General features: G+C 52.8%; 1 protein-coding gene across 1 annotated transcript in view; it reads left to right on the top strand.

Moving 5' to 3' along the window:
• Nucleotides 1-23,737, top strand: part of ASTN2 (astrotactin 2) — a 374,972-nt gene that overhangs the window by 37,368 nt on the left and 313,867 nt on the right. The window contains exon 2 of the mRNA XM_063352726.1: nucleotides 22,623-22,810. Coding sequence (XP_063208796.1) covers nucleotides 22,623-22,810 — 188 coding nt within the window. The remainder of the gene's footprint in view (nucleotides 1-22,622; nucleotides 22,811-23,737) is intronic.

The following is a 23,737-nucleotide window of genomic DNA, read 5'->3' as shown; positions in this document are numbered from 1 at the left end:
TTTTTTTCCCCCCTCACCGATTTCAGAGTCAGCAGGAAAATAGTCCTGACTTCAGCTGTACTCTTCCAGCATTAGCATCTTGCAAGGACCTGACCCGAGCCGCTGGAGGTGTGCAGGTTGCTGCTGCGACTGCCCCTGTGCTCGCTGGTGGCTGCGTCTCAGCCTGTCTCCTGGTTTTCAAGGGTTCCTGCGGGAAGGGAGGGCTCTGTAACGCTGGAGCGCCGGGTTCAAACCGCTCCGAGGCAGTCTGAGTCTAGCCTGGAGCAGAGCTAAACCTGAGGTTGAGGAGCCCGGTGGTCCAGCGCTGCCCTCACTGATGTTCTCCATCCTCCTCTGAGCCCTGGTGTTGGTGGGGGGCTGAGGTTTGACCTCTCCCGCGAGTCCCCAGGCTATCGTGAGCATGATGGTGGTGGTACCTTGGATCAGGTGAGCTCTGCCTGGGTGGTGAGCCATCATCTCCTGGGGCTGGGAGAGCAGGATGAAGCAATCCTGGAATAATAGAAGCATAGAATGGTTTGGGTTGGAAGGGACTTAAAGCCCTTCGAGTGCCACCCCCTGCCCTGGGCAGGGACACCTCCCACCAGCCCAGGTTGCTCCAAGCCCCGTCCAACCTGGCCTTGAACCCCTCCAGGGATGGGGCAGCCACAGCTTCTCTGGGCAACCTGGGCCAGGGGCTCACCACCCTCACAGCAAACAATTTCTTCCTCAGATCTCATCTAAATCTCCCCTCTTCCAGTTTAAAACCGTTCCCCCTCGTCCCATGGCTCCCCTCCCTGATCCAGAGTCCCTCCCCAGCTTTCCTGGAGCCCCTTTAGGGACTGGAAGGGGCTCTAAGGTCTCCCCGGAGCCTTCTCTTCTCCAGGCTGAACCCCCCCAGCTCTCTCAGCCTGTCCCCACAGCAGAGGGGCTCCTCTCTGCTCAGCATTTGCCTTGTTTTAAGGAAATTAAAATAAGCTATTTCAGGTAGCTGCTCCTCTCTGGAAGATGCTTGCCCTTGGAAAAAAAACAAAACCCAGCCTGGAGTACAGTGCTTTTTAGACAGCAAATAATTGGTGGGACAAGGCCATTTTTTGGGAGCTTGAGGCCAGTGTTGTACCTGCTCCGCACCCTCCATCAGGACTGGGGCTCTCCAGAGCAGCTTGAGTATTCCTGCCAGGTTCCCCGAGTAGGGCTGGAAACCAAAAATGCCTCCAATGCACACAAACTAATTACCGTCGCCTGCCCCTGGAGAGCGCGTGTGATTTGAGCTGCGAGTCCTGTATCTCGATGGTTCCCCAGGAAAGGAACAAAAACAGGCTTGTACCCGCGGTCCCCGCGGACCCGGGGAGATGTGTGACTCGGGCTTGATTGCATTTCTCTGTCTGCCGCCGCGATATTAAAAACATTTAATAAACACGTTCGGAGTGCAGATTGACGCGCCTGTGCCAGGCTGGCTTTGTGACCGCAGCGATGAAGTTCGCCGGGAAAGGTGATTTTTTGCTGCAGCCCCGGCATTGCCTGGTCCTGGCCGTGAGCTGGGCTAACGCTGGGAATCACCAGTTTCCCAAGGGGATGATTTCCTGGACCTTAATGGTAAGGCTGGCCAGGAGGAGATCGGGCTGTCCCGTAGCAAACTTCCCAGCATCAATGCTTCTGCGCCCTTATATATATTTTTTCATTTTTTCATTTTTTTTCCCCTTCAGAGTGGGGCTGTGTCGATCTGCCTGTCTCCTGCTTCACAAAGGTGGTGTTTTGCAGTTTAGTGGGTTTCTTTTTTCCGCCGTCTTTGCGATCAGAAGTGACAAAAGCCTCCCCCTGGCACCCGACAACCTTCCCACTGAAATGCAAACACCCTGGGAAGGTTTGGGCTTGAGCAAAGCACGCCCTTCTGATGGAGACCCATTAGCTGCTGCTTTTTCTTTCCTCCCTCCTCTCTTCCTTGCTAGAATAAAGTAGTTTGCATCATTTTTCCCCTTGTTTCAGCCAACAAAACATGTTTGTTTCTCCTTAATTACCTGGGTGTCAATGGGGTGCTTCATCACTGTCTCTCCTCAGCCGGTTCCTTTTCATTTCAATATGTAGCAGATAATCAGAAGCCTCAATTGCAAATCCTGCAAAATCCTCCAGACTTGAAACTGGAAAATAACCCCAAAATGACCTTGAGATGACTTTCCACGTCCGTGGAAATTAAAATTAACTGGGCTGATTTGACTGGCCTGAGGGGAAGAAGGTATTTATAAAAAAAAAAAAAAAATAAGAAAAGATGACAAATGAGCTGGGAAAGTTTCGAGTGTCTCAGGTGAACGGGAACATTAGAATGTGTATTAGTTATAAATGCTCTGGCGCAGGGTGCCTGAAATGGTTATATGGAAAATAACCTGTGTGGCGGCACGAGGAGCGCGCGCGGGACGGGCAGGGCTGCGGCGGGAGCTGGAGCGGAGCAGGAGCTTGCCGGGGAGCTCGGCTGGGTTGGCTCGCTCTGGGGCGCTTCGCCAGGGGCGTGAAGATTTATTTCGGTGGTTTCGGCACCTCTGCCCCAGCTCGACCCTTGCTTTTGCTGTGTATTGCAAATGGCGGGGGAACGGTGCGGGGCTGTTGCAGAGCGAGGGGACGTGGCGTACGGGCATCTGTGTTCTGGTAGCGGTGAAACGCAAAATGGCTCGCGCAAGGTCGCGTGGGCTTTGTCCTCGTGGAGGACGAGCTTCAGTCCAGATTCCCCTGAGCTACCACTGCTGTATCTCTGTGGGGCTTTTTCCGTATGGACAAAGAAGCCGGAGCTGATGGACACAGGACAGAAGGTGGCTGGAGGTGTGCATGGGGTTGATCCTCTTGGGATTTCTCAGGCCCTGGGCTTTTGCTTCAAGCAACCACGTTCCCAGGGCAGTCACACACTGCTGTGACATCATGAAATGTCACCCTTGCCCTCATGTCAAGGGGACGCGTGTCCCATGTCAGCCCAGTGGAATAGCTGTCATCTTCTATCTACTGCTTGAGTGTGCTCCTTGTCTTAGCTGATACCTGGGGAGGTTAGAAGAGACTAGATGAAGGCAAAGCGGCCAAAAGCACGGTGTCGGGAGCGGGGAAGGTGGTGTGTTGACTTGAAGGAACATATCATCTCATTGACTGTGAAGGTGCGTTGGGGTTATGTAGCAACCCGCATAAGGGGCTGGAGCCCCTCTGCTGTGGGGACAGGCTGAGAGAGTTGGGGGGGTTCAGCCTGGAGAAGAGAAGGCTCCGGGGAGACCTTCGAGCCCCTTCCAGTCCCTCAAGGGGCTCCACAAAAGCTGGGGAGGGACTCTGGATCGGGGAGGGCAGCCGTGGGACAAGGGGGAATGGTTTTAAACTGAAAGAGGGGAGATTTAGATGAGATCTGAGGAAGAAATTGTTTGCTGTGAGGGTGGTGAGCCCCTGGCCCAGGTTGCCCAGAGAAGCTGTGGCTGCCCCATCCCTGGAGGGGTTCAAGGCCAGGTTGGACGGGGCTTGGAGCAACCTGGGCTGGTGGGAGGTGTCCCTGCCCGGGGCAGGGGGTGGCACTGGATGGGCTTTAAGGTCCCTTCCAACTCTAACCACTCTATGATTCCACAATTCCCCATTCCCCTTGCACTGCTCAGAGAAGAAGAGGTAGAAGTGTCGGGAATGAAGAAATGCGAGAGCGGCTTGGTGAGCATATGGGAGCCAGCCAAGGTTAACCCACCAGAGAAGGCAAGTGACCTGGGTGCAAGTATGAACTGTCACCCAGCCCAGCGCAGGGTGCTTGTGTGGAGGTTCTCGGGGTTGCGTGTTGGAGGTTGGTCCCCATCTGGAGCTGCTGGAGAGGGAGCCTCTTGTGCTGTAGCATGAAGGGTCTGTGCTCTGCGATGGTCCAGTCTGTTTTTTGGTCTCCACGACTGCTTTGTGTTTGCCTATGGACTCGTTTGTCATTTGTAAGGTTGGGCAGCAGCATTATCTTGACAAGAGAGAGAGATTTAGAGCTCTGTAATCCATGCTTGTCCATCCTAATTACTTCCCTTATCAGCCTTCAGGAGAGTAACTTTACAGTGGTAATTAGTCTCTGCAGTCCCACCCTATCTTAATAATTAACACAGAGTTAGAATGGGAGGGGAGAATCTCTGTTTGGGGCTGAAAAGGTCCTTCTGGGGGGAGAGCGGCATAGATTTCTTAAGCAAGCAAATGAAGCCTGGAGAGGACAGCCATGGGGATGGCAGGGGGAGGCTGTGTGCCGAGGACCTGCGGGATGGCAACAACGCGCATCAAGCAACGCGAGCCAAAATTGTGTTTGTATAGTGTGAGTTTGGATGTTTTATTAAAGGAAGCGCTTGGCAGGCGCCGGTGATGCGGTATCGGAGTGGTGAGCATCTGCGGTTTGCATGGGCTTCACCTGGAGCTGCGAACATCCAGCTCTGCTGAAAATGAGCCCATTCATCATCTCTAGCGTTTAAGACACAGCACAAAAAGGGCAGTTTGACCTAATACTGCCCTATAGCAGCTGCAATTACTGGAGTATAATTCATTTCAAATGGATCCAGAGATTTCTTTCCATTAACATCCAGAGTAAAAAAACCAGCGAGTGGGCAGGATTCGCAGGCCGGGCGGTGATTGTCCCGACGGTCATCGCGGGCAGGAGATAAGTTGCATTTTGTGGGGGCAAAGGGCAGGATTGGACCTAGCAGGACACCTGCATCCTTCTCTGGGGAAACACTGGTTTTCATTTCTGGTGTTTAAATGAGGATCTTAACCCTGAGTACAGGTAGCAATATCGCGTGTGATGGGATGATCAAGGGCAGCCATGGTGGCAAATCTCTTGGAGGAGAACTTGATTCTCAGCTTTTCCCAAGGAGAAGGGCTTTAGTTCAAAGAACTCAAATCTCTTTAGGGCAGTGTGTTGGTTTTGGTTATCATAGAATCACAGAACGGTTTGGGTTGGAAGGGACCTTAAAGACCATCTCATTCCACCCACTGCCCTGGGCAGGGACACCTCCCACCAGCCCAGGTTGCTCCAAGCCCCGTCCAACCTGGCCTTGAACCCCTCCAGGGATGGGGCAGCCACAGCTTCTCTGGGCAACCTGGGCCAGGGGCTCACCACCCTCACAGCAAACAATTTCTTCCTGATATCCAATCTAAATCTCCCCTCTTTCAGTTTGAAACCGTTCCCCCTTGTCCTATCGCTACACTCCCTGATAAAGCTATGTCCTTTTTCAGGAGACCCACGGAAGAAGTTTGCAGGAGAGGGAAAAGTGGGGCCCGGGAAGGTACTCCCTCCTCATCAATTTGAGGACGCATTGCCGGGGCAGGTTGCACAGGGGCTTGGGTGTTGGTTTGGACACTCAGTGCTGCCTCAACTTGAAGATCTGGCGGTGTGTATCGAGTTTGGTGGTTCTTTGAAATCAGTTAAGTCTCAGTTCAGTCTTGTTTTGTGCTTCTTGGAAGAAAGCCGCTAGTCAGCCAGGTGGATCCGAGCAGCAGAAAGTGCTTTTGCATGCTGTGCCAGTTCTGGGGATGGATGCAGCTGGGCCACCGGTGCTCCAGAGCTGACCTCTGTCTCCGAGGAGGCTGCGAGTAAATATACGTAAATGAAGAGATGGAATTGAAATCTTTTTTTAGGCTACTCCTTTAATTTTCAGACATCTTCTATCTGACCTGGCTCTGGGGGAAAAAAAAAAAAAAAAATCTTGGCTATTATTTACAAGCCCCAAAGGCTCATACTAATAGGTTGGTTTAGAGCTGGCAGTTATACCTTCCAGACAGCATCTGCAAAACTACCTGAAGGCAAGATCCTGCCACCAGCTTCTCAGTATCTCCATTCTCGCTGTTTTTTCCTATCCCTACTCCCGGTCTGTTCCCTTGTGCTGGAGCACCCAAGAAGACCTGCTTCTGCCAGGTCAGCCCACCTGGATCAACCATCGGACATGGCCAAGAGGGTCTCAGGTCCTGGTTCTGCCCGGGTTTTCAAGTAGAGGTGCAGGGATATGGAGGGGGTCTGAAGAGCTTCCCTCCCCTTCCCTTGGAAGATGTATTTCCCTCAGCTTTTTCCAAGATGAATTCAGTCCCCACCATGCGAGTGGTGCCAGGCAGGTGTCAGGCTCTGATGGATGGGCAGAGACACTAAGGAGTTGGGTAAGGATCCCTCTTGGTCGTGCCCCTTGGCTCCTTGCCCTGCTCCCGTGCTGGGGACATGGTGCCTCTGCGGTCCGCGTTTCCCCTCCATCATCATTGCGCTAAACTGAAGAGACAGCTCCATTCAATAATTCATAACCTCACGTAGTCTTTGTAATATTTAAAGGAGGGGAAAAAAACCCACCTTTGGTTTGTCCTTCCTCCGGGCTGGAGGTAGAGGAGCAGAAGTGATGGAGGCCATTGGGTTCCTTGGGCTGGATGCAGTGGTGGATAGAAATGCCTCTGTGCAGCCAGATGCAGAAGACCTTTGGAGTGTCAGGGACGCAGGACAGGCAAAAGCCCTCTGAAGGTGTGAGCGTTGTGTTGGAGAAGGCTTTGCGAGCGACCTGTGCGGGGGCCAGAGAGAAAGTGCCGGCGAAGATTTTACCTTTTTGTTTGGTTTTGAGCATGTTGAAGTGATTCTCATGCTCAAGTCTGGCTTTCAAATGGGGTTTGGTCATTCAGGAGCTGGGATGTTACTGAAAACCAGCAAAACTGGCTCTTAAGCAATTTCCCGATGAGTTTTTTGAACAGTTCCCTTCCTGTTCGTGTGACTTGGCCTCATGCAGTGACTGTGTAAACTATCCTGCTTCCTTTGGCTCTAAGGTGAGATGCTGGATTCATCCCCCACCCACCCCCTGGCTTATTTTCATTCTTGTCTGAAATCTGAGTAGAGGGTGCCGTGTAAGTCCAAAGTATTTGATTGTTTAGAAGTCACTGGAGTATCTTGTGTTCATTATTTTAACAATTGGAGAGAGGGTTTTATTTTCTCCAGCATCATAAACACAATCTTCAGTGTGTTTTATGAAAACAATAAAGCTAAACTCTAATAACCACACATTTTCCTTGCTTTATGTGCACACATCCTTGGGGAGCAGGGCCTCAAGGACTCATCTTGCTCTGCTTTTAACAGAGTTTTAATGTGCTCAAGTTGGTAAGTGGTGGAGAGCTAGATTATGAATTTGCTTTGGTACCTAAAGGAATTTTCTTTGCCTTTAAAAATGCTCAAGGTGAGCAAAAAAGGCACCTCTGGAAGAGAAAGCCGGTGACGCGATGTGGAGATTTTAGCGCTGCGATCCGAAAAATCAGACTTCATTTAAATGCTGTATGTTCCAAACTCCTCTGTATGAGGACTAATTAGCTTTCTTGCATCTCATTCCTGTCCTGTGAATAATACTGTTTTCTTTTAGAAGAGATCTGAGGCTCTCAGAGGCAATTTATAAAGGAGGATGCTCTGCTACAGACGGAGAACCAAAGCAGGGAGATGAAGGGACGCAGTTCCTAAAGTATTTAGCCACCTAATGGATTTTTTATTTTTGAGTGCAGAAGTAGGTTAGGGCCTGCGCTTCGTCTGTGGTAGTGATTTTTTTGATTGAGAACTCACTTAACGAGATAGTTTTCATCCAGAAGTGTTGAGAAATCCAAAATACCATGGAAATGCTCCAGTTTCGAATGCTTTTTTTTTTCTCCCAGTGGTGAGGGGGGGGAAAATCCCATCTTTTGTCATTTCTTTGAAGAAGAGCGTGTGACCAGATGGAGAGGTGTCCGTGTGTGCTGTAGTCACCCTGGGACAGCGAGTGGCCATGGCCTTGGCCAGGTCATGGCTGGTGCTCGTCTTTCACCTCTTGGTCGCAACCTACATTCAATGTTTCTGGAAGGGATAAATGGAGAGGTTATTTTCCCTTCTCCCTCATGGGGAAACTTCCAAATTGTCTGGTTTTTTTCTACCACAGAGCAGAATAAGGTTTGAAACCTCAGAAGAGCCACTGGAATCCTACCTTCTCTATTTGTTTGATTTGAGTGTGGTCCAAGTTGGACACGCAGGCTGTGTCCCTTCCTGCCAAAAGTCCCAAGAGGGCCAAGCAGATTCAGAAATATCTTCTATATTTATGAATTTCTCTGGGGTGAGTGGCAGAGCCAAGGGTTGAACAGAGGGTTCTTCAGTCTCTGCCCATTGTGGCAGAGGTGGGCACCGTAAAAGGTCATAGAATAGTTAGGGTTGGAAGGAGCCTTTGAAGACCATCTAGTCCAACCTCCCTACAGGGACATCTTCAGGTTGCTCAGAGCCCCGACCAACCTGACCTTGAATGTTACCAGGGATGGGGAATGTCCCACCTCTCTGGGCAACCACCCAGGGTTGCACCACCCTCAGCATAAAAAATTGCTTCCTTATGTCTAGTCTAAATCTTCCCTCTTTTAGTTTAATCTCCAGGCTGCGCTTACGGCCTTGCAAGCACCATGTCCCAGCAGCAGGACCCCGAAGCGTGGGGCATCAGGAGGGACGATCTATGTCTGTAGATCCCATAGCCTCAACAGCAAAGGGCTGGAGCCCCGAAGGATGGTGGACCTGTGTGCCCAGCGCCCAAACGATACTGGGGGGGTGGAAAGTTGTAAGGGAGAGGAAGTGAAAGGTGCTGTTGCTGCTGAGATGCAGAAGATGGTGTGTAGGTGCAGGCACATGCCTCGCTTCTTGGGAGAGGAGAGCTTTGAGCCATCGCTGCGTATGGACAGGCTACGGGCTCCGTGATTGTGGTCCTGGGCAGCAGGAATTAATTAGTGTGGGCTTTAACGCAGCGGCGCTGCTCAGCACCATTGCCTTTTCAAGCTAACGTGGAGTTCTCATGTCCAAAGTCCTTTGATGCTTGTCTGAGAGTATCAGGGCTCTCTGGTTTCCAAAAGGAGCTCAGGAGCTCTCCGCAGAAGAGTGATAAATGTGTTTAATTTTTGCAGAGCTTGTAGCCTGGTTTTATCCCAGGATCCGTCTCTTGAGGTTTTATTAGCTGATGGTGTCTGTAGGAAAAAGTCAAAGCGACTAGACAGGAACAGCCGTGGAATTGATGTAGGAAGCAAGAGCATGTTTTGGAGATAATGTTTCTCATTCTCGCCGTTGCTACGTGCTGAGTTTAGGCAGTGCATTTCCAGTTTTTGCCGTAGTTTTACAGCTGGTGCCTGCCAAAAGAATCCCCCTGCCGGCCTCCCGCTTAGGCGGGGAGCGCGTTGCACGCTCTGATTGTGCTGGGCCCCCTGCGCTGGTCCGTGGGAGAGTCCCTGCTGGGATGGAGCACAGGGACCGGCGACACGCCAGGTGACAAACGCCCTCCTCCCCTGCGTGTGGCTCTGAGAAGCCTCGCGCAGAAGAAGACTCGGCTTGGCTTGGCTTGGCTTGCTGAAAGCGGCGGGTGGCAGGAGGGGTGTGCTGGCGTGGGGCGATGATCACCCTGCCTTTGGATCTGAGCGAGAGACAATTTGCAAACATGTGTTGATGCATTCCCGTAGGAAGCCAGGCACTAAATCATCACCTTGCAGCTTGCATGCAGATTCATCCAGGGAACCTATTTAATTAGGGGATAAATTTAGAAATCAATTATTATTTGCAGAAACAGTTTCTTTCCCTCTAATGAGGCTGCAAGATCCATCCCCCTCTGCCTCTCTCCCATGACCTTTGTGTATGTGGATCAAGGGTGGGAATGCTCCGTGTCTCCTCTTTCTTGGAGTAGGTGGCCCTTTTTGGGCAGCTGCCATGCAGCTTTCCCTGAGACTCTATTAGGAGAGCAAATGGGGGTGCTACCATGAAACCATGCTGCTTTTGGATCTAATGGTGTGGTAATGATGGGGGCACCGGGTCCGCTGGTAATGGGGATGTGGATTAGCCTTTCCTAATGGGGTGCAGTGATGGGAATGATTGGGAATGATGGGAATGCAATCTGAACTTGATGGGAAGGGGAAAATAGGGATGAAGGTCTGGAACGGGGTGGTAGCCCCATTGCTATGATGGGTGGGAAGGATGGGGGGGGCAGGAAGAGCCTCATGAAACATTTCCACCTTTGGGGAACACCAGGCACCCTGGTTGGGGAAGGAATTGGGACCATATGGGGTGGTGTGGGGTGACGGTAAGTTGTCAAGGGTTCTGCAGGGCTGCAGTGACAGCAAAGCTGGCCCTCCTCTGCCTGTTTGGAAAGATGTGGCACCGGGGGGCTCGTGCTGCCACCAGAGCTGGAGGAACTTCTGGGCAACCACAGCGGAGACCTGCCTGTGCCTGGCTCAGGCTGGCATCCACGTGGCATTGCATCCCGGCACCGTCTTAGGCATGTCCCTGTCCCTCTCACAAGGGCTGGCACCCCCCGCACGGTAACGGGGCGGTTGGGACCCCTGGCAGGGTTTTCTAGCGCCCCAGGATCGCTCTCTGTTTCAGCAGGTGAAATACTTAGTGCAAGACGTGGCGTTGCCTGCGCCTGCGCCTGCTCTGCTGGGGAAAGGGACCCTGCTTGTGCCACGCCGGGGTGGTGATGGCGTTTGAGAGGGCATTGCTGCTTCGGGCTTTGGTCTCTGCTACTTTGTCGCTTCTAATCTCTGACAAATAGTTTATCTTCTCTTTTGCCTTACCCACTTTTAAATGGGGAAAAAATATTTTGCCCACAGGCTCCGAGAAGCTTTAATAAATGCGGTTGCTTTTATTATTCTGGATTTTAATGTCTCCTCATCTTAGGGATGCCACTTTCTGAGCCCTCCAGCGACTTGTCTGTGCTCTTAGATCAGCTGCTTTGAGTCCGGTTCATTTCGGTGTGAGTCAGTCCAGAGAGAGGTGAGGATTTGCACAGCTACGTCTCAATAAACCTCTTTGCTTCTGGCAGCCTGATGCTTTGCAGCCTCCCACCGCAGCCCTTTGCTGAGGCTGCCGGGGGGGGTCTGTCCTGCTTGAAGCAGGGGGTCTGGCACCCCGGGGTGGCATCCTTGGGGAGCTGCAGGCTGCCCTTGCTGTGCTTCTCTCCTTTCCTGCAGAAACCCGGTGGACCTTGGTCAACGGGAGGCTGTCGGTGTGTCCCGGGCTGATGGCATCCCTCCGGGTGCGTGTAGGTCACCCTTGGGTTAAGGTGTAATACTGCACTCTCAGAGAGAAGTGATTTTTCTGTGAGGTTGCAAGAACTTGTTTCTGTGAGCAAGAGCTGAATTTGGGGTTTGTGAGTAGCCAAGGCAGAACTTGGGTGCTTGGGTGGTACCTTGGGTACCGGGGAGGCTTTGGGGAACTGGAGGCTTTCCGGGGAACTGGAGGCTTTCCAGGGAACGAGGGCTCAGCAGCCCCTCACGGAGAAAAGTTAAGACCCTTAATCCTTTTTAACCATTGCCTTGACAGCGAGAGAAGGGACACTTTTAGGGTAGGAGCCCTGTCATGGTTCACGTGAAGGGGCTTCAGCCAATGTTCATTTCTGGTCACTGATATTTTTGTCCTGTTGGGCAAGGGTACGCCCAGAATTTTCGGGCTACTTGGCTTTGATGCACCCACCTGGTTCCCCAGGTGACACATAGGCTGAAGAACCCAAGTTATTATCCACTACCTATTTTTTCCCTGAAAATGCCCAGCCAGCAGCCAGCCCTTCTCCTTGGCAAAGGACGTCCATCTCTCAGGAGGTGGAACCATCCTAGTGTTTGTCCCTCTAGAAGGCAGCGAGACCTCGTCTCTTCTTTCCCGCTTTCTTCTCCTCCTTTCCCCATCCCACCCTGGTTCGTGGGGAGTTTCTACTGGAACCCCCCCAGTGCTCAGGAGTTTATTGGGAGCAGAGGTCCGTGGAGGAACCGTGCTAGAAAAAATTACTTGGCTTCACAGTTTGAGCAGTGCCCTGAGCTATCAAACTACCTGATCATTTTAAGAGCTATGTTTCCCAAAGAGACACATTTAAAAATGCATAGAGGTTATAAAGCACTTGGCTAGTTTTAATCGAGCTCTGAGTGATGCTCGCCCCTCGAGGCCGGCGCCATTCGCTCGCTCCCCGGCGTATACGCTGTGCAGAACGGCGGATGCTGTAAAGCCAACGTGGCGCTGTGCTTTGTTGTGAAGTCTGCCTGGCTTTGCAGTGCTCTTCAAGACACCCGAATAGGTCATGTTGCCCTTCTGCCCCTGCCGCAGCTTGCAGGGAAGAGAAGCGCGGTCCCCGCTGCCCGGGCTGTCCCCTCGCCTGTGTGACAGCCCCCTCGGGGCTGCCCCCTGGCCTGGTCCGCTCCCAGCTCACGGCTCCAGAAGCTCAGAGCCAAAGAAGAAGTTGCCAGTCGCTGCTGTCACCCACGCAGGGAGGAGGGTGACAGTAGGGGTAGTATTCCAAAAATTGTATATTTTCTCTTTGCACGAGCCGTATCTAGTGCCATAACGACTCCTGCTCCGCTGCCATGGCTTGTGTTCGCGGTGCTGCTGGCTCTCCTGGAAATAGGCGTCCCCACCCCAGCCTCACTGGGGTGTCGAGGCCAGGGAAGCGGGAGGGATGCTGGGGCTGGCTCAGCACCTTCTCCCTTTTGCTGTGGGATTTGGGTTAAAATATCGGCAGAACCCACCCGACCCCATCTCCATGTGCCAGCGTGTGCCGTCTGGTCGGGGACCGCGTGCTGCCACTGCAGGTGATACACGGTGCTTGCCGTCGCCTTGCTGGTGCCTTGTCATTGCCTGGCTGGTGCCTTGCCGTCGTCTTGCCCTGGTCTTGCCCTTGCCTTGCCATCACCATCCCATCACCTTGCCCATGCCTTGCCCGTGCCTTGCCCACCCGCTCAGCTGCCTCCCTTGTTCTCCCTCCACTGCCGTGAAAAAATCAAGCGAGTGGTTATCGCAGGCAGCAGCTCTTGCTCAGTAGCCTCCGGTTGTGTCGTTAGACACTTCAGATCCGTTCAGGCTCCATGCGAAGCCCCGTTGTCACCATGCAGGCAGCGATCTGCAGCGGCGGGTGATGGCAATCCAAGCACCGGCACCTCAGCTTAGCTGGGCGGCGCCTGGGCTTGAAGATTAATTAGGGATTTTCTTCTTGCCCAAGTGCAGTGGGAATAGACCCTCTAATGCCTGTAGTCGTCCTGCAGGGGCCAAGCTGGGGTTTTGCGGGGCTGGGGCAGTGATGGAAAGATGTCCTGTGTGGCAGTGGGTGCGGGATGGCACCTGGAGCAGGACAGAGCAGGTCGCTGCAGGGCTCGGGGCCGAGAAGAGCTGCCTGCCCTGATGCGGCAGATCTGCCACTCCCCTGCTCATCGCTCAGTTTCGTGAGCCAGGACAATCCCTACTGTCTTCATAAAAACCTGTCTCATTTAATCCATCCTTAACACTGCGACAGGCCAGGGCTGGCAGCGTCGTGTGCCTGTTACCTGCAGAAAAGCTTCCTCATCAAAGACATTGATTTCTTCAACAAGAATTAATAGTTGGACCATCAAAAACTGGTGCTTGTGATTTTCAAATAGACTTTTTCCCCCCATTTATCAGCTCTGTCTCTTGTTAATTTTGAGGATCTGGAGTAAGTGGGGAACAGAAGACGATGGCAGCTTTCCTCGTGAATTCCTACAGCCGCAACTATCATGGGCCGGCAGCTCTTTCTCCTGTGACGAGAGGGGAGACTTGGCTCTTCCTTCTTCCTTGCACCTTCAGGTGCTCTTCCCGAAGTGAACCCTGTGCCTCTTTTGGGTGAGCCGGGAGCCTGGAGGGAAGGGGCAAGACTTGAGCTTTTCAGTAAAACCCCAAAACACCTCCTGAGCAAACTCCCGTGCCCAAATTGAGGGCTGGGGATGGAGGAAGGGGAGGTGGCTGCGAAACAAAATCTGCGCATCAGGGCACCGCGTTCACAGAATCCCAGAATCACAGAATGGTGGGGTTGGCAGGGCCCTCTGGAGATCACCCAGTCCAGCCCCCGTCCAGAGCAGGGTCACCCAGAGCAGGTGGCACAGGAACGCGTCCAGGCGGGGTTGGGATGTCTCCAGAGACGGAGACTCCCCCACCTCTCTGGGCAGCCTGTGCCAGGGCTCTGCCACCCTCAAAGGAAAGAAGTTCCTCCTCATGTTGAGGTGGAACTTCCCATGCTCAAGTTTGTGCCCGTTACCTCTTGTCCTGTCCCCGGGCACCACTGAAAAGAGCCTGGCCCCATCCTCCTGACACCCACCTTTCAGTATTTATAAGTGTTGATAAGATCCCCCCTCAGCCGTCTTTTTTCCAGACTGAAGAGACCCAAATCCCTCAGCCTTTTGGATGGTTCACACCCATCCCTCTTGCACGCCTGCCCTGTCATCTCTGCAGGACACACAGGAGGGGCTCTAATGCTTAAAGTCACTTTCCTTCGCCTTTTTTGTCGGTGGTACTGCATCAGCTGGGTGGATGGCACTGTGGAGGGGCTGCGGATGAGCCCCCCGGTGCTGCTCCAAGCCACGATGTCCGTGAGGACGCTGGACCCAGGAGCACCCAAGAGCACCCCCGGCTGCTCTGCCCCACACGGCGTTCCTCGTTCAGACCATGACGACCCGTTGTGTTGAGCTGCCGGTGAGTAATTTCTATAGGATTGGCTTTAACATGCAGGAGCGCCGGCTGCCTGCACGCAGTTGGCTTCCACCCCTGGTCAATGGGAGTCTCTGCTGACAAATAAAAATGGAATTGAATGGAAGGGAATTGAAAGTCAAAAGGGCCCTGTAATAATTTTAGAGCGCCTGAGGCGCCACGCTGAAGCCCTGGCATTATAAATAAGGGTAATGTACTGGAGACTGAATTGCAATCAAAGCAGCTGTATGAACGTGGAGCGGGCGCTGAGCTTCTCTAAGGTGCGTGGAGCCCGATTATGATCTGTAGGCAGCGCGGGCAAATCAATATCCGCTCGCTGACCTATGTAGGGACCCTAAAGCCTGTGATTAGAAAGGCCGAAGGGACGTGGGGAGGGTGCAGAGGGCTCCAGAGCCAGGAGTGAGAGCTGCATGGGGAGCAGCCCGACCCTCTGCTCGTCTGGAAGCGTTGGCGGGGGCTGAGCGGTGGCAGGGGCTGTCTCTGTCCTCCCGGCTCAGCCCCGTCTCCTCTCTTGGACCATCTGTGTGCTGATGCAGTCTGCTGACCTCTTGCTGCATTTCACAATAATTACATCTACCTAAAATATTCTATTTTTAAAAAAAAACACCACCAAACCCCATGTTTATGAATAAGGTTGGTGAGAGAACGAGAAGAATCCCAGTGTCCTGGCTGAGTTTGTTGTTCCCGACGATAACGGGAGTGAACCCAGTCCTGTCGCTGGGCCCATGGGTGTGACACCAGCTCACAGCGAATTGCCTGGGCTGTCCCAGCAGGGCTGGAGCCGAGTCCGGAGTCGGGCAGGGAAGCGTAAGGGTTGGCGTTGGTGCCTGCTGAAGCTGGGCAGATGCTGAGGGCCACCCTTGGGACAGCGGGTGCCGTCGCATGGCTCTGATGGCTCGATGGTGAAAAGCGGTGGCAGCGAGGAGAGCTCTCCTTGTGTTGGGACTCGCTGTCTGACTTCAAGTGCCGGTGGCTGAATTTACCGGCTCAACGCATTTATTCCCTTACATCCCCCTCAGCCACCCTGGGCTGTGTGTGTCCCGCTTCGTGCCAAGTGCAGGATGACAATCCCTTTTTCTGCAAAGGTGAGTGGGCTTGGGGAGAGCACCAGGCGAAGGGGTGCCACGTACCTCTGCCTTGGGGGTGCAGATGTGGACCTTGCTCCCACCAAATCACTGCTGGCGGTGAGAGTTTTACTGGTTAACGGGTGTAGGTCTTCAAGCCCACGAGCTGAGCTGCATGTGAGAGGCTTCCAGCTCTTCTAGAAACCAGGGGGTACTGGTGTTCATGAGGGAAGAGTTGCTGGGGTGCTTGGTGCCTCCTCGCTGTTGCCAGAAGCATCGACAAACTCAACCTGGGAATCACGCCTGCACGGGGCAGAGTCCGTGCAAAGCCCTTCGCAGACTTTTCTGAAGTCTTTGGGAAGGAATTTTGGCCAGGGCCCTGGGAAGGTGGGCACACCACCTCCTCGTCGCGGCTTTCTGCGCTTGCTGGCGCGGCCCTGGGCAGCGCGGGATGGGGCTGTGCGCTGCCTGGGGCTGAAGGGCGGATGCCCTGGGGCTGCACGGAGGCACATTGTCGGCTCGCAGCGGTGACGGAGCAGGTGGTTGTGCTGGTGTTTCGTCTGTCACCTGCCCTGGATGGTGAGGTGGGGCCGGTGGGGCCATCCCTGGCGAGCACCAGTTCATCCTGGGATGGTGCTCTGCCCTGGGGTTGCCCTCACCGCTGTGCTCTCCAGCCTGGACGGGGCAAGAGGCAAGCTCCCATTTGAACTGGGGAGGCTTTCTTGAGTTTTGGGTTCCTGTTGAGGTTGGGATCCGCCCTCACCTTCTGTCACGCTGCTCTGATTGACAGGGACCCTTTGGTGGCAGCTCAGCTCTTATCACATCTTTGGGGCAGCTGGTCGCAGGAACATGGCCAAAACCTGACTTCTCCTTCTTGTCCTTCCAGGCCGTTTGAGCGAAGCCTAAAACCAACCAAACCCACTTTACTGCAAATCCCCTCTGGCCCTGGGGCACCTGACATTTTGCCCGTCCAATGTCAGACGCGCGATGCTGCTGGCAGAGCGACGGAGATGCAGAGAGAGCATCCCAGCCTGCCCGCGGCGCTGGTGGGGTGCCCCATGGACCACCCCGAGACCAAGGCTCCCCGAAACCCTCCTCCATCCAGCAGCATCCCCGGCCACGCGCCGTGTCCCAGCAGACACCCACAGCGCCGAAGCCACCCCTGAAATGCCCTGTGGGTGCAGCCCTGTGTTCCTCCCAGACAGGGGCTTTGAAAGGAGATGATCAGAGGGAGCTTGTCATCCGTTTTTTTTTTTTCCCCCCTTCTTAAACTTCTGAGCTTCTCTATTACTTTTTATGATCCGCAGCTGCGTTTGTGTGTTGCCCAAGGGAGTACTGCGGGGGGAGCAGGGGAGTACATGTAGAAGGGAAGGAACACGTTAAAAAATGAGCAGAGGGGAAGGGGGAAAAAGAAAATAATAAATGAACTGAGCTAATGATTGGGATTAAAAAAACCAAACCACCGCATTGCCACCAAAAGACCCAAACCCTTAGAACTGTTAGGGCCTGTTTGACTGCGGAATAGTCCCCCGGGGAGCAGGGGGGAAGCCCCATTACTGGAGCCGTTTTGGAGCTAGTCTGCACAGAGAGCGATGATCTATTCTGCGGGGAGCAATCCTGCGCTGGCAAGGGCACTGGGGAGAGCTCGCTGTTTATGACTTTCTGCATAAATTTAGTTTATTAGCATAAGTGGTAGCTAGCACCGAAGAATCTATAAACTAACACTTTAGCGGAGGTTGGCGCCTCTGGAGAACATTAACTCCGAAGAGCCCCTGGACTAATCGCCGGAGAATTGGGGTTGCGGGATTAGGGGTGACGCACGGGCAAGAAGAGGACGGTGCCGTTGTCAGCGCTGGCTTTTTGTGCGAGGCCGGATGGTGTTTCTCAGCCCGCCGTAGAAAGGAAATATAATCGCTAGACAGATCTCCAGCTTTCCCCCTGCCAACGGCTTAAGGGTTGTGCAGGTGAGCTGAGGAAGTCTGGCTGCGGGCCCTGCTGGGGTGAAGCTGGTGGGGAGGGAAAAAGGCAGGAGGAGCCTGGATCTGCTCACTGGAAATGACTCACGGGCTTCCCGCTGGTCACACCAAGGATTTGGTCCTTAGTGCCAAGGTGTCCGGCGGGTCCCAGGGTCAGAGCAGCGCCGGGGAGCGGGGAAGCACGAGGAGGGTTTGGTTATTGGGGGGTGGGGAACCACGCGGGGATGAACTGCTGGTAAGCAAAATGGCTTATTTTAATAATGACCTTCAAGAATTAAATAAAAACACAGTAATCATGGCAGATTAGCAAGAACAAGCCAATTAAATACACAACGGGCTTTGTAAAACGCCATGACAGATAAGGCAGGGCTGCAGCCTTCCCGAATAAGTGATGAGTGTTGAAGCATTGCATAAGGTTTCGGGGAGGAAAGGGGGAGGGGGGCTGGGGGGAGGTAGTGGATGTTTGAACGCTGGCAGCCTGCCTTGGAGCAGGCAGGGGTGAAAAGGCTATCTCTGCCTGCTCCTGCCTGCGGTACCACAGAAGAGGAGGGAGGAGATGGATAAGGCGGCCAGGAGCCCCAAGGCATGGAGTAACAATCCTCCAACTTTCATATCTGCTGTTTCATTTTATAGTCATCATGTCAGCATAATCTGCTTTTATGGGAATCGTCTTGGTTCCCAACCAAATGCATTTAGGCCCTTTTTTGCTTTTAAGTTTGATCGTAATGCGAGTTGAAGACTTCAGTGAAATGTTTATCTGGGAGGGCTGCAGCAACAGCGAAGGGAAGAACGGAACTGGAGAATCAGTCGGGAGGGATCTCGCTGTGGCCGCTGCCGTCCCCTGGGCAGGTGACCTTCTGATGGGCACCAGCCCAGGTCGGGGGCTGAGCCCCAGGAAAGGTTTTGATTGATTTCCAAGGAAAGCATGGAAATTGGAGTTTTATGGGACCCAGAGCCTGAGGAAGGGCAGAAAAGGCTCTGTGTGCCTGTTTCTTAATTTAAGCCCACGGTCAGGTGGTGGTGGGACCTGCCCTTGGGCTCAGCTGAGCTGTGTGATGGGAGACGAGGGGCAGCTGGGGGCAGGCAGCCAGGAGAGGCCGGAGAGGAGACATTTCTGCCGGCGTCGCAGGGGGAATGTGCTCCTCAGGTTCTCTGGGATGGAGAAAGGTGGTGGCCTGGGGGCTTTGGGTGGGGGAGAGAAGGGGCCTGGCTGGCTGCTGTGTGGAAGGAGGACCCTCGTTGTCTCTTCACTTCTGGGTGCAGTGAGCAGGTAGGAAGATGGCAGATGTTTCGTGGTCCGTTTGGCTCTTTTGCTCGGTGCTTTACTCATGAAGCTGCGTTTGAACCCTGGCAGAGAGCTCCCTGTCTGCTAGATAAATAGCTATAGGCTACAAGCGCTTTTCTATTGCTGCCCATTTAAAACTTGAGCTGTATCTCGTTCTATTTTGGTGCAGGAATGCCCTTAATTTGTTCCAAAAGCATTTGAAAGCTCTGATAACAGGCAATCTTGCCGCAGACTATTGCATCCTTTCTGATGGACGGGCTATCGCTGCTGTAACTACCGTGTAGATAGTGGAGTGACAATGCGTGTCCGGTGAAACACAGGCAGTGTAATATTCATGTCAAGTATGTGAGGCCAAGAAACTTCCCTGCCTTTGGATATTGAAGGGTTCAGCAGCCAACAGGGCTTAAAAAAGGCTTTTCTTTTTCCGCGAGCGGCGAATCTGATTGAAGGCTCGCGATGTCCTGGCAATGCTGGGAGCGGTAATGGCCGGGTTTCCTGCAACAGGGGCGGCAGGGGTGAAAAGCATACAGGTATTTATAAGCGTATGGTAAATGGTACCCGGGCCTGGCAAGTCAATTGCCTGGCTGCTGGGTTTGCTTAAAATTGTGAAATGAATGTTAAATTGAAGCGTCTACTTGGGGAAGAGACCTTTTGAAAATGAAACAGGCTTATCTTCAGTCTAGGCTAAAATCCAAAAAATTGCCTATATCTCAGCACTCCCCAGGAATGTTCTCTGTGATCCTTTTAAACATCCCATGCAAAAATGTGTGTGCAAGGGAAAAAATTTGGAGAAACGTTGACCCTGGAGGTGGCTGCTTTTTTTTTTTCTTTTTTTTTTTTTCCCCCCCTCCTCTGCTTCCCTAATGTGATGTAGCCTTTGGGGACTGTAGAGGTGGGGTCCTGGTGGTACACACACCGGGTCTGTGCTGGGGTCTGGGCGATATAATCTCCTTTTCTGAGCCCTTTGGAAAGGTTTGGTGTGGGGTGTGTGTGTGATGGGTGTGTAATACTGTAAAAATCATCCTCTCCTATGGGTGACTGTCCCCCTAAACTGAATTTAGATGGCTTTGCAGAACCAGTCCTGTCTCTTGGTGCTTTTGTGCTGTCCCAAGGCCTGTTTGCCTCTGTAGAAGAGCTTGTGATCTCTATCCTGAAGCTGAGTTGCTGCTTTTAGTCCTAAAAGCAGCATTTGTTGCAATTTTTGATAGACAAGGAGATGCCATTCAGCACAGACCTTTGAAATACTGCTGGGCGAACGGCTGCAATTAAGCAGCCCTGATATTCCTCTAGTTTTGTTCGTAGTTTTGCCACTATAAGAAACTTTAGCCTCTTCGGAAGCGAGAGACACAAAACTCTTTATTTTAATAGATTCCTGGGTGTTGCGTGGGCTGCTGTTCTGGGGAGCCACCGGGGCTGGCTGGATCCACAGGGGAAAGAGTGGAAGCAACACCTCTTGCTACCGCTTTGCTCCAGCAAACAGCTATTTATGTCAAAGGAGGGGGGGGATTATTGGGAGTCAGCTCGTTGCAGTCACAGAGGCATGACAGGGAGTTCACGCGGACCCTCCGAAACGCAAGCGTGGGCTCTTGACGGATTGCGGGCATGCTCCGGAGTGGTTCAGTTTATTCCCTTTTGAGCGCTCAGATGCGGCTGGAGGTTGGGGATGAGGAGGGGCGCCGTGCCAGGGAGGCAGGGGTAACGAGCACAGCCCTGCGATTAGATGCAGGTGACAGTGCAGCCGGCTCAGGTGTGTCAGTAGTGTCATTAGTGAGGTGCTGAATCAGGGAGCTGGTGCTAACGGGGTCACCTTGTCCCTGCCCTCCACTGGTGCAGCGTGGGGGGTCCTGCAGGACCATGGCACGATGGGGACTTCTCTGGGAGCTTCATTTTAATCTATAGCGGAAAGCCAGGAGCCTGCTTCTGGAACATGTATTGATTTCAGGGGTAAGAAAAATTGGTCCTGAAGGATCGAGAGGGGGTTTTATTTTTTTTTTTTTTTTTTTTTGCTGGGTTGAGACCTGGGCCTGTAGAAGTGGAAGCACCTGGTCTTGTCACCTGTGTGGCTGCTCCTGAGCCAGCACCCAAGTGTCTTGAAGCATCTTGTCCTGAAACGTGTGGGTGACTCCTTAGGATCCTAGAATCATGGAATGGTTTGGGTTGGAAGGGACCTTAAAGATCTTCTAGTTCCAACCCCCCTGCCCTGGGCAGGGACACCTCCCACCAGACCAGGCTGCTCAAAGCCTCATCCAGCCTGGCCTTGAACCCCTCCAGGGATGGGGCAACCTGGGCCAGGGGCTCACCACCCTCACAGCAAAGAATTTCTTCCTGATACCCAATCTAAGTCTCCTCTCTTCCAGTTTGAAACCGTTACCCCTCGTCATGTCATTACACTCCCTGATCCAGAGTCCCTCTCCATCCTTCCTGTAGGCCCCCTTTGGATGCTGGAAGGATGGCCTCAGCTGGGCTTTGTCTCCACTGGGAGCTGGAACTGGATGTGCTTTTGCCCAACTGCGTTCAGGAAAATGAAATACAAAATGCCTCCACCGTTCCCTGGCCGCTTTTCCCGCAGGAGAACAATCCCCGTCCTCCCCGCTGACCCTCTGATGAGTGATGCTCCGCGGCCAAGGTGTGGAGGAGGACCTGGTCTCCATTCCCACCGCGGTGCCAGGGAAACCTGGACTCATGCTGCCAGCCTTTCTGGAGCAGACACGCCGTATGGATTGCAGGACACGGTGTGTTATAGCTGGTTGCTCTTCCCAAACACAAGGGAATTTAATTTGGGTCTCCTGCAAAGCGGGTGATTGCCGAAGCCGTGGGCCTGGTGACTAAGAGGACCTGACTTGCTTCCCATTGCTTATATTGCAAATGGAAAAACAAACAGGAAAAAAAAGAGGTGGTGGAAGGAGAAATATTTTGGCTCATTTTGTGCTAGTATTTTTTTTTCGGTTTTGATTCGGTTGCTAAACTGCCAAAGCCGTTCTTTGCAGAGATGCGTTTAAAACTTGATGGGCAGCTGTGGAGCTGTCAGCGCTCCTGCCTGTGCCTGCCGCAGCTGAGCCTGCGAGCTGCTGGCTCTGGCGCCACAGGCTTGGGAATGGCTTTTGGATACATGGCTTGGAGAGGTGTCTGAGCCTCTAATTATCCAGGAGTGATGCCCAAAGGCAGGGGAAGCTGCCGCCGTGGATGTGTGAGCCGGGATGCTGTAATCCCAGCTTCCAGGGTGCTTAGGCTGTAAATCGGGATCGAGTGGGATGGAAAACTAACAGGAGGTTGCAGAGGAAGACCAATAGACCTGCAACTCCAAGGTCAATAGATATTTGTCAAGTCGGGGGTTATCTCTTCTTTCTGGCGCTCATTGGTCTGTACTGGGACTGAAGATGGCTCTAGTGCCACCTTGCTACCTGGAAGAAGGTTTCCGTTGTAAATGTGGGCAGAGGGTGTGCTGATGTCTGCATTTTGGCTTGCCTGGCACCATGCATCCTCTTTCCACCCCATGCTGGGCCTTGACCCACGCCCGGGCCTCGCTGCAGCCCTCTAGGAACTTCTTCCTCTTGTTTTGCTGGGAGAACTGTAGGGGGTTAAAGGCACCTTGTGCAATGTGTTCTTTACTGATGTTGCCTTTCTAGTCCAGAAATCCCAAGGCGCTTCCTAGCCCTTTGCTTTTTATTAAGGAAGACAACTGTTACTGTTCATTTATGGCGAAATAGTAGATAGAGGCCAAAAAAAAAAAAATAAAAAAAATGCTCAAGCTCATCCTGCAGATCAAAAGCAGTACTAGGGGTATGTCTCAAAAGTCCTGATTTCCAGGACTGCTGAGAATACCACCTTTTGTCACGGTGGAGAAAACTGGTCCTCAGTTGCGTGTTTTGTCCCTGCAGAGATGTCGGGGACGGTGGCTGACATCTCGCTGGTGCACTGGAAGCAGCAGTGGCTGGAGAATGGCACCCTCTACTTCCACGTCTCCATGAGCAGCGCCGAGCAGCTCTCCCGGGCCACCCCCCCCAGCCTCCAGGAGCCTTCGGAGATCGTGGAGGAGCAGATGCACATTCTTCATATCTCAGTCATGGTGAGTCAAAGCTGCCAGTGGCATCGGAGGGGACAAAGGACGGTCTGGGAGGGGACGCTGGCTGGCAGCCAGGTCATAGTGGGAGGGTGGTGATAAAGGAGCAGGAGCATGAGTCTGGTTTGCAAATGTCCATGTCCCTTCTCAGTTGGGCCTCCAGAGAGGGAGAGATGTGTTTGAATGGGCCAGGAAAACAAAGAGTGGATGGTCTTTTAAGAAAATGAAATAAAATAAAACAACAGTTTGTAGGGAAGAAGCTGTTGGGAGGGTAAGAAGGAAGCTTGTGGCTCCTCCTGCCTCTGCTGGCAACTGGCGAGATGTGTTAGGGGAGTATTTCTCCTTGGTCTTGCATTTGGGCTTGCGAAAAGGCAAGATTTTGGGCTTGGTCATTTCTTCTTGAAGGTTTCTGAAGCTGAATTTTGCCTTTTGAGTGGGCATGGGTGGCGGTGCAGTGTGCTTCTTTTGCAAAGGATGAGCCTCACCTAAAAGTAAAAAGATGATCCAGATGCTTTGCATATCTCCATCTCAGGTGTTTGTGTGACCTTTTATTAGCATATCATGTGTGTGCTCTGTTGCCTTTTAAAATGCTTATTTCAGTATGTTATGAGGTGGTTGCCTGCATATTTGGATCTGGTCCGTCATCACTCTGTGTCTTAGAGCTCCGTCTGTAAAATGGGACTAAATGTATTGTCCCATAACTCCCATTGGGATAAACTATCCCGTCAAAAGAAAAGAGAAGTTAGGTTTGTAGAGCCTGTGTATACGCGTGTCACCTATTTGCCCAAAGAAAGCCTTTTATAGGACTGGGGATCCCATCGCAGGAACCCTCTGCAAAAGGTGCATCAGTTCGTATCTCGGAAGCCGTGTGTCATCTCCACACCTTCTGTCCTTCGTTTTGGAAGGAGGAGCAGAGACGGTGGCTGCACAAAG

The sequence above is a fragment of the Chroicocephalus ridibundus genome, chromosome 15, assembly GCF_963924245.1.
Source record: "Chroicocephalus ridibundus chromosome 15, bChrRid1.1, whole genome shotgun sequence".
Lineage (NCBI taxonomy): Eukaryota > Metazoa > Chordata > Aves > Charadriiformes > Laridae > Chroicocephalus > Chroicocephalus ridibundus.
The sequence above is the reverse complement of the archived record's forward strand: the minus strand, read 5'-3'. Positions and strand labels throughout refer to the sequence as shown.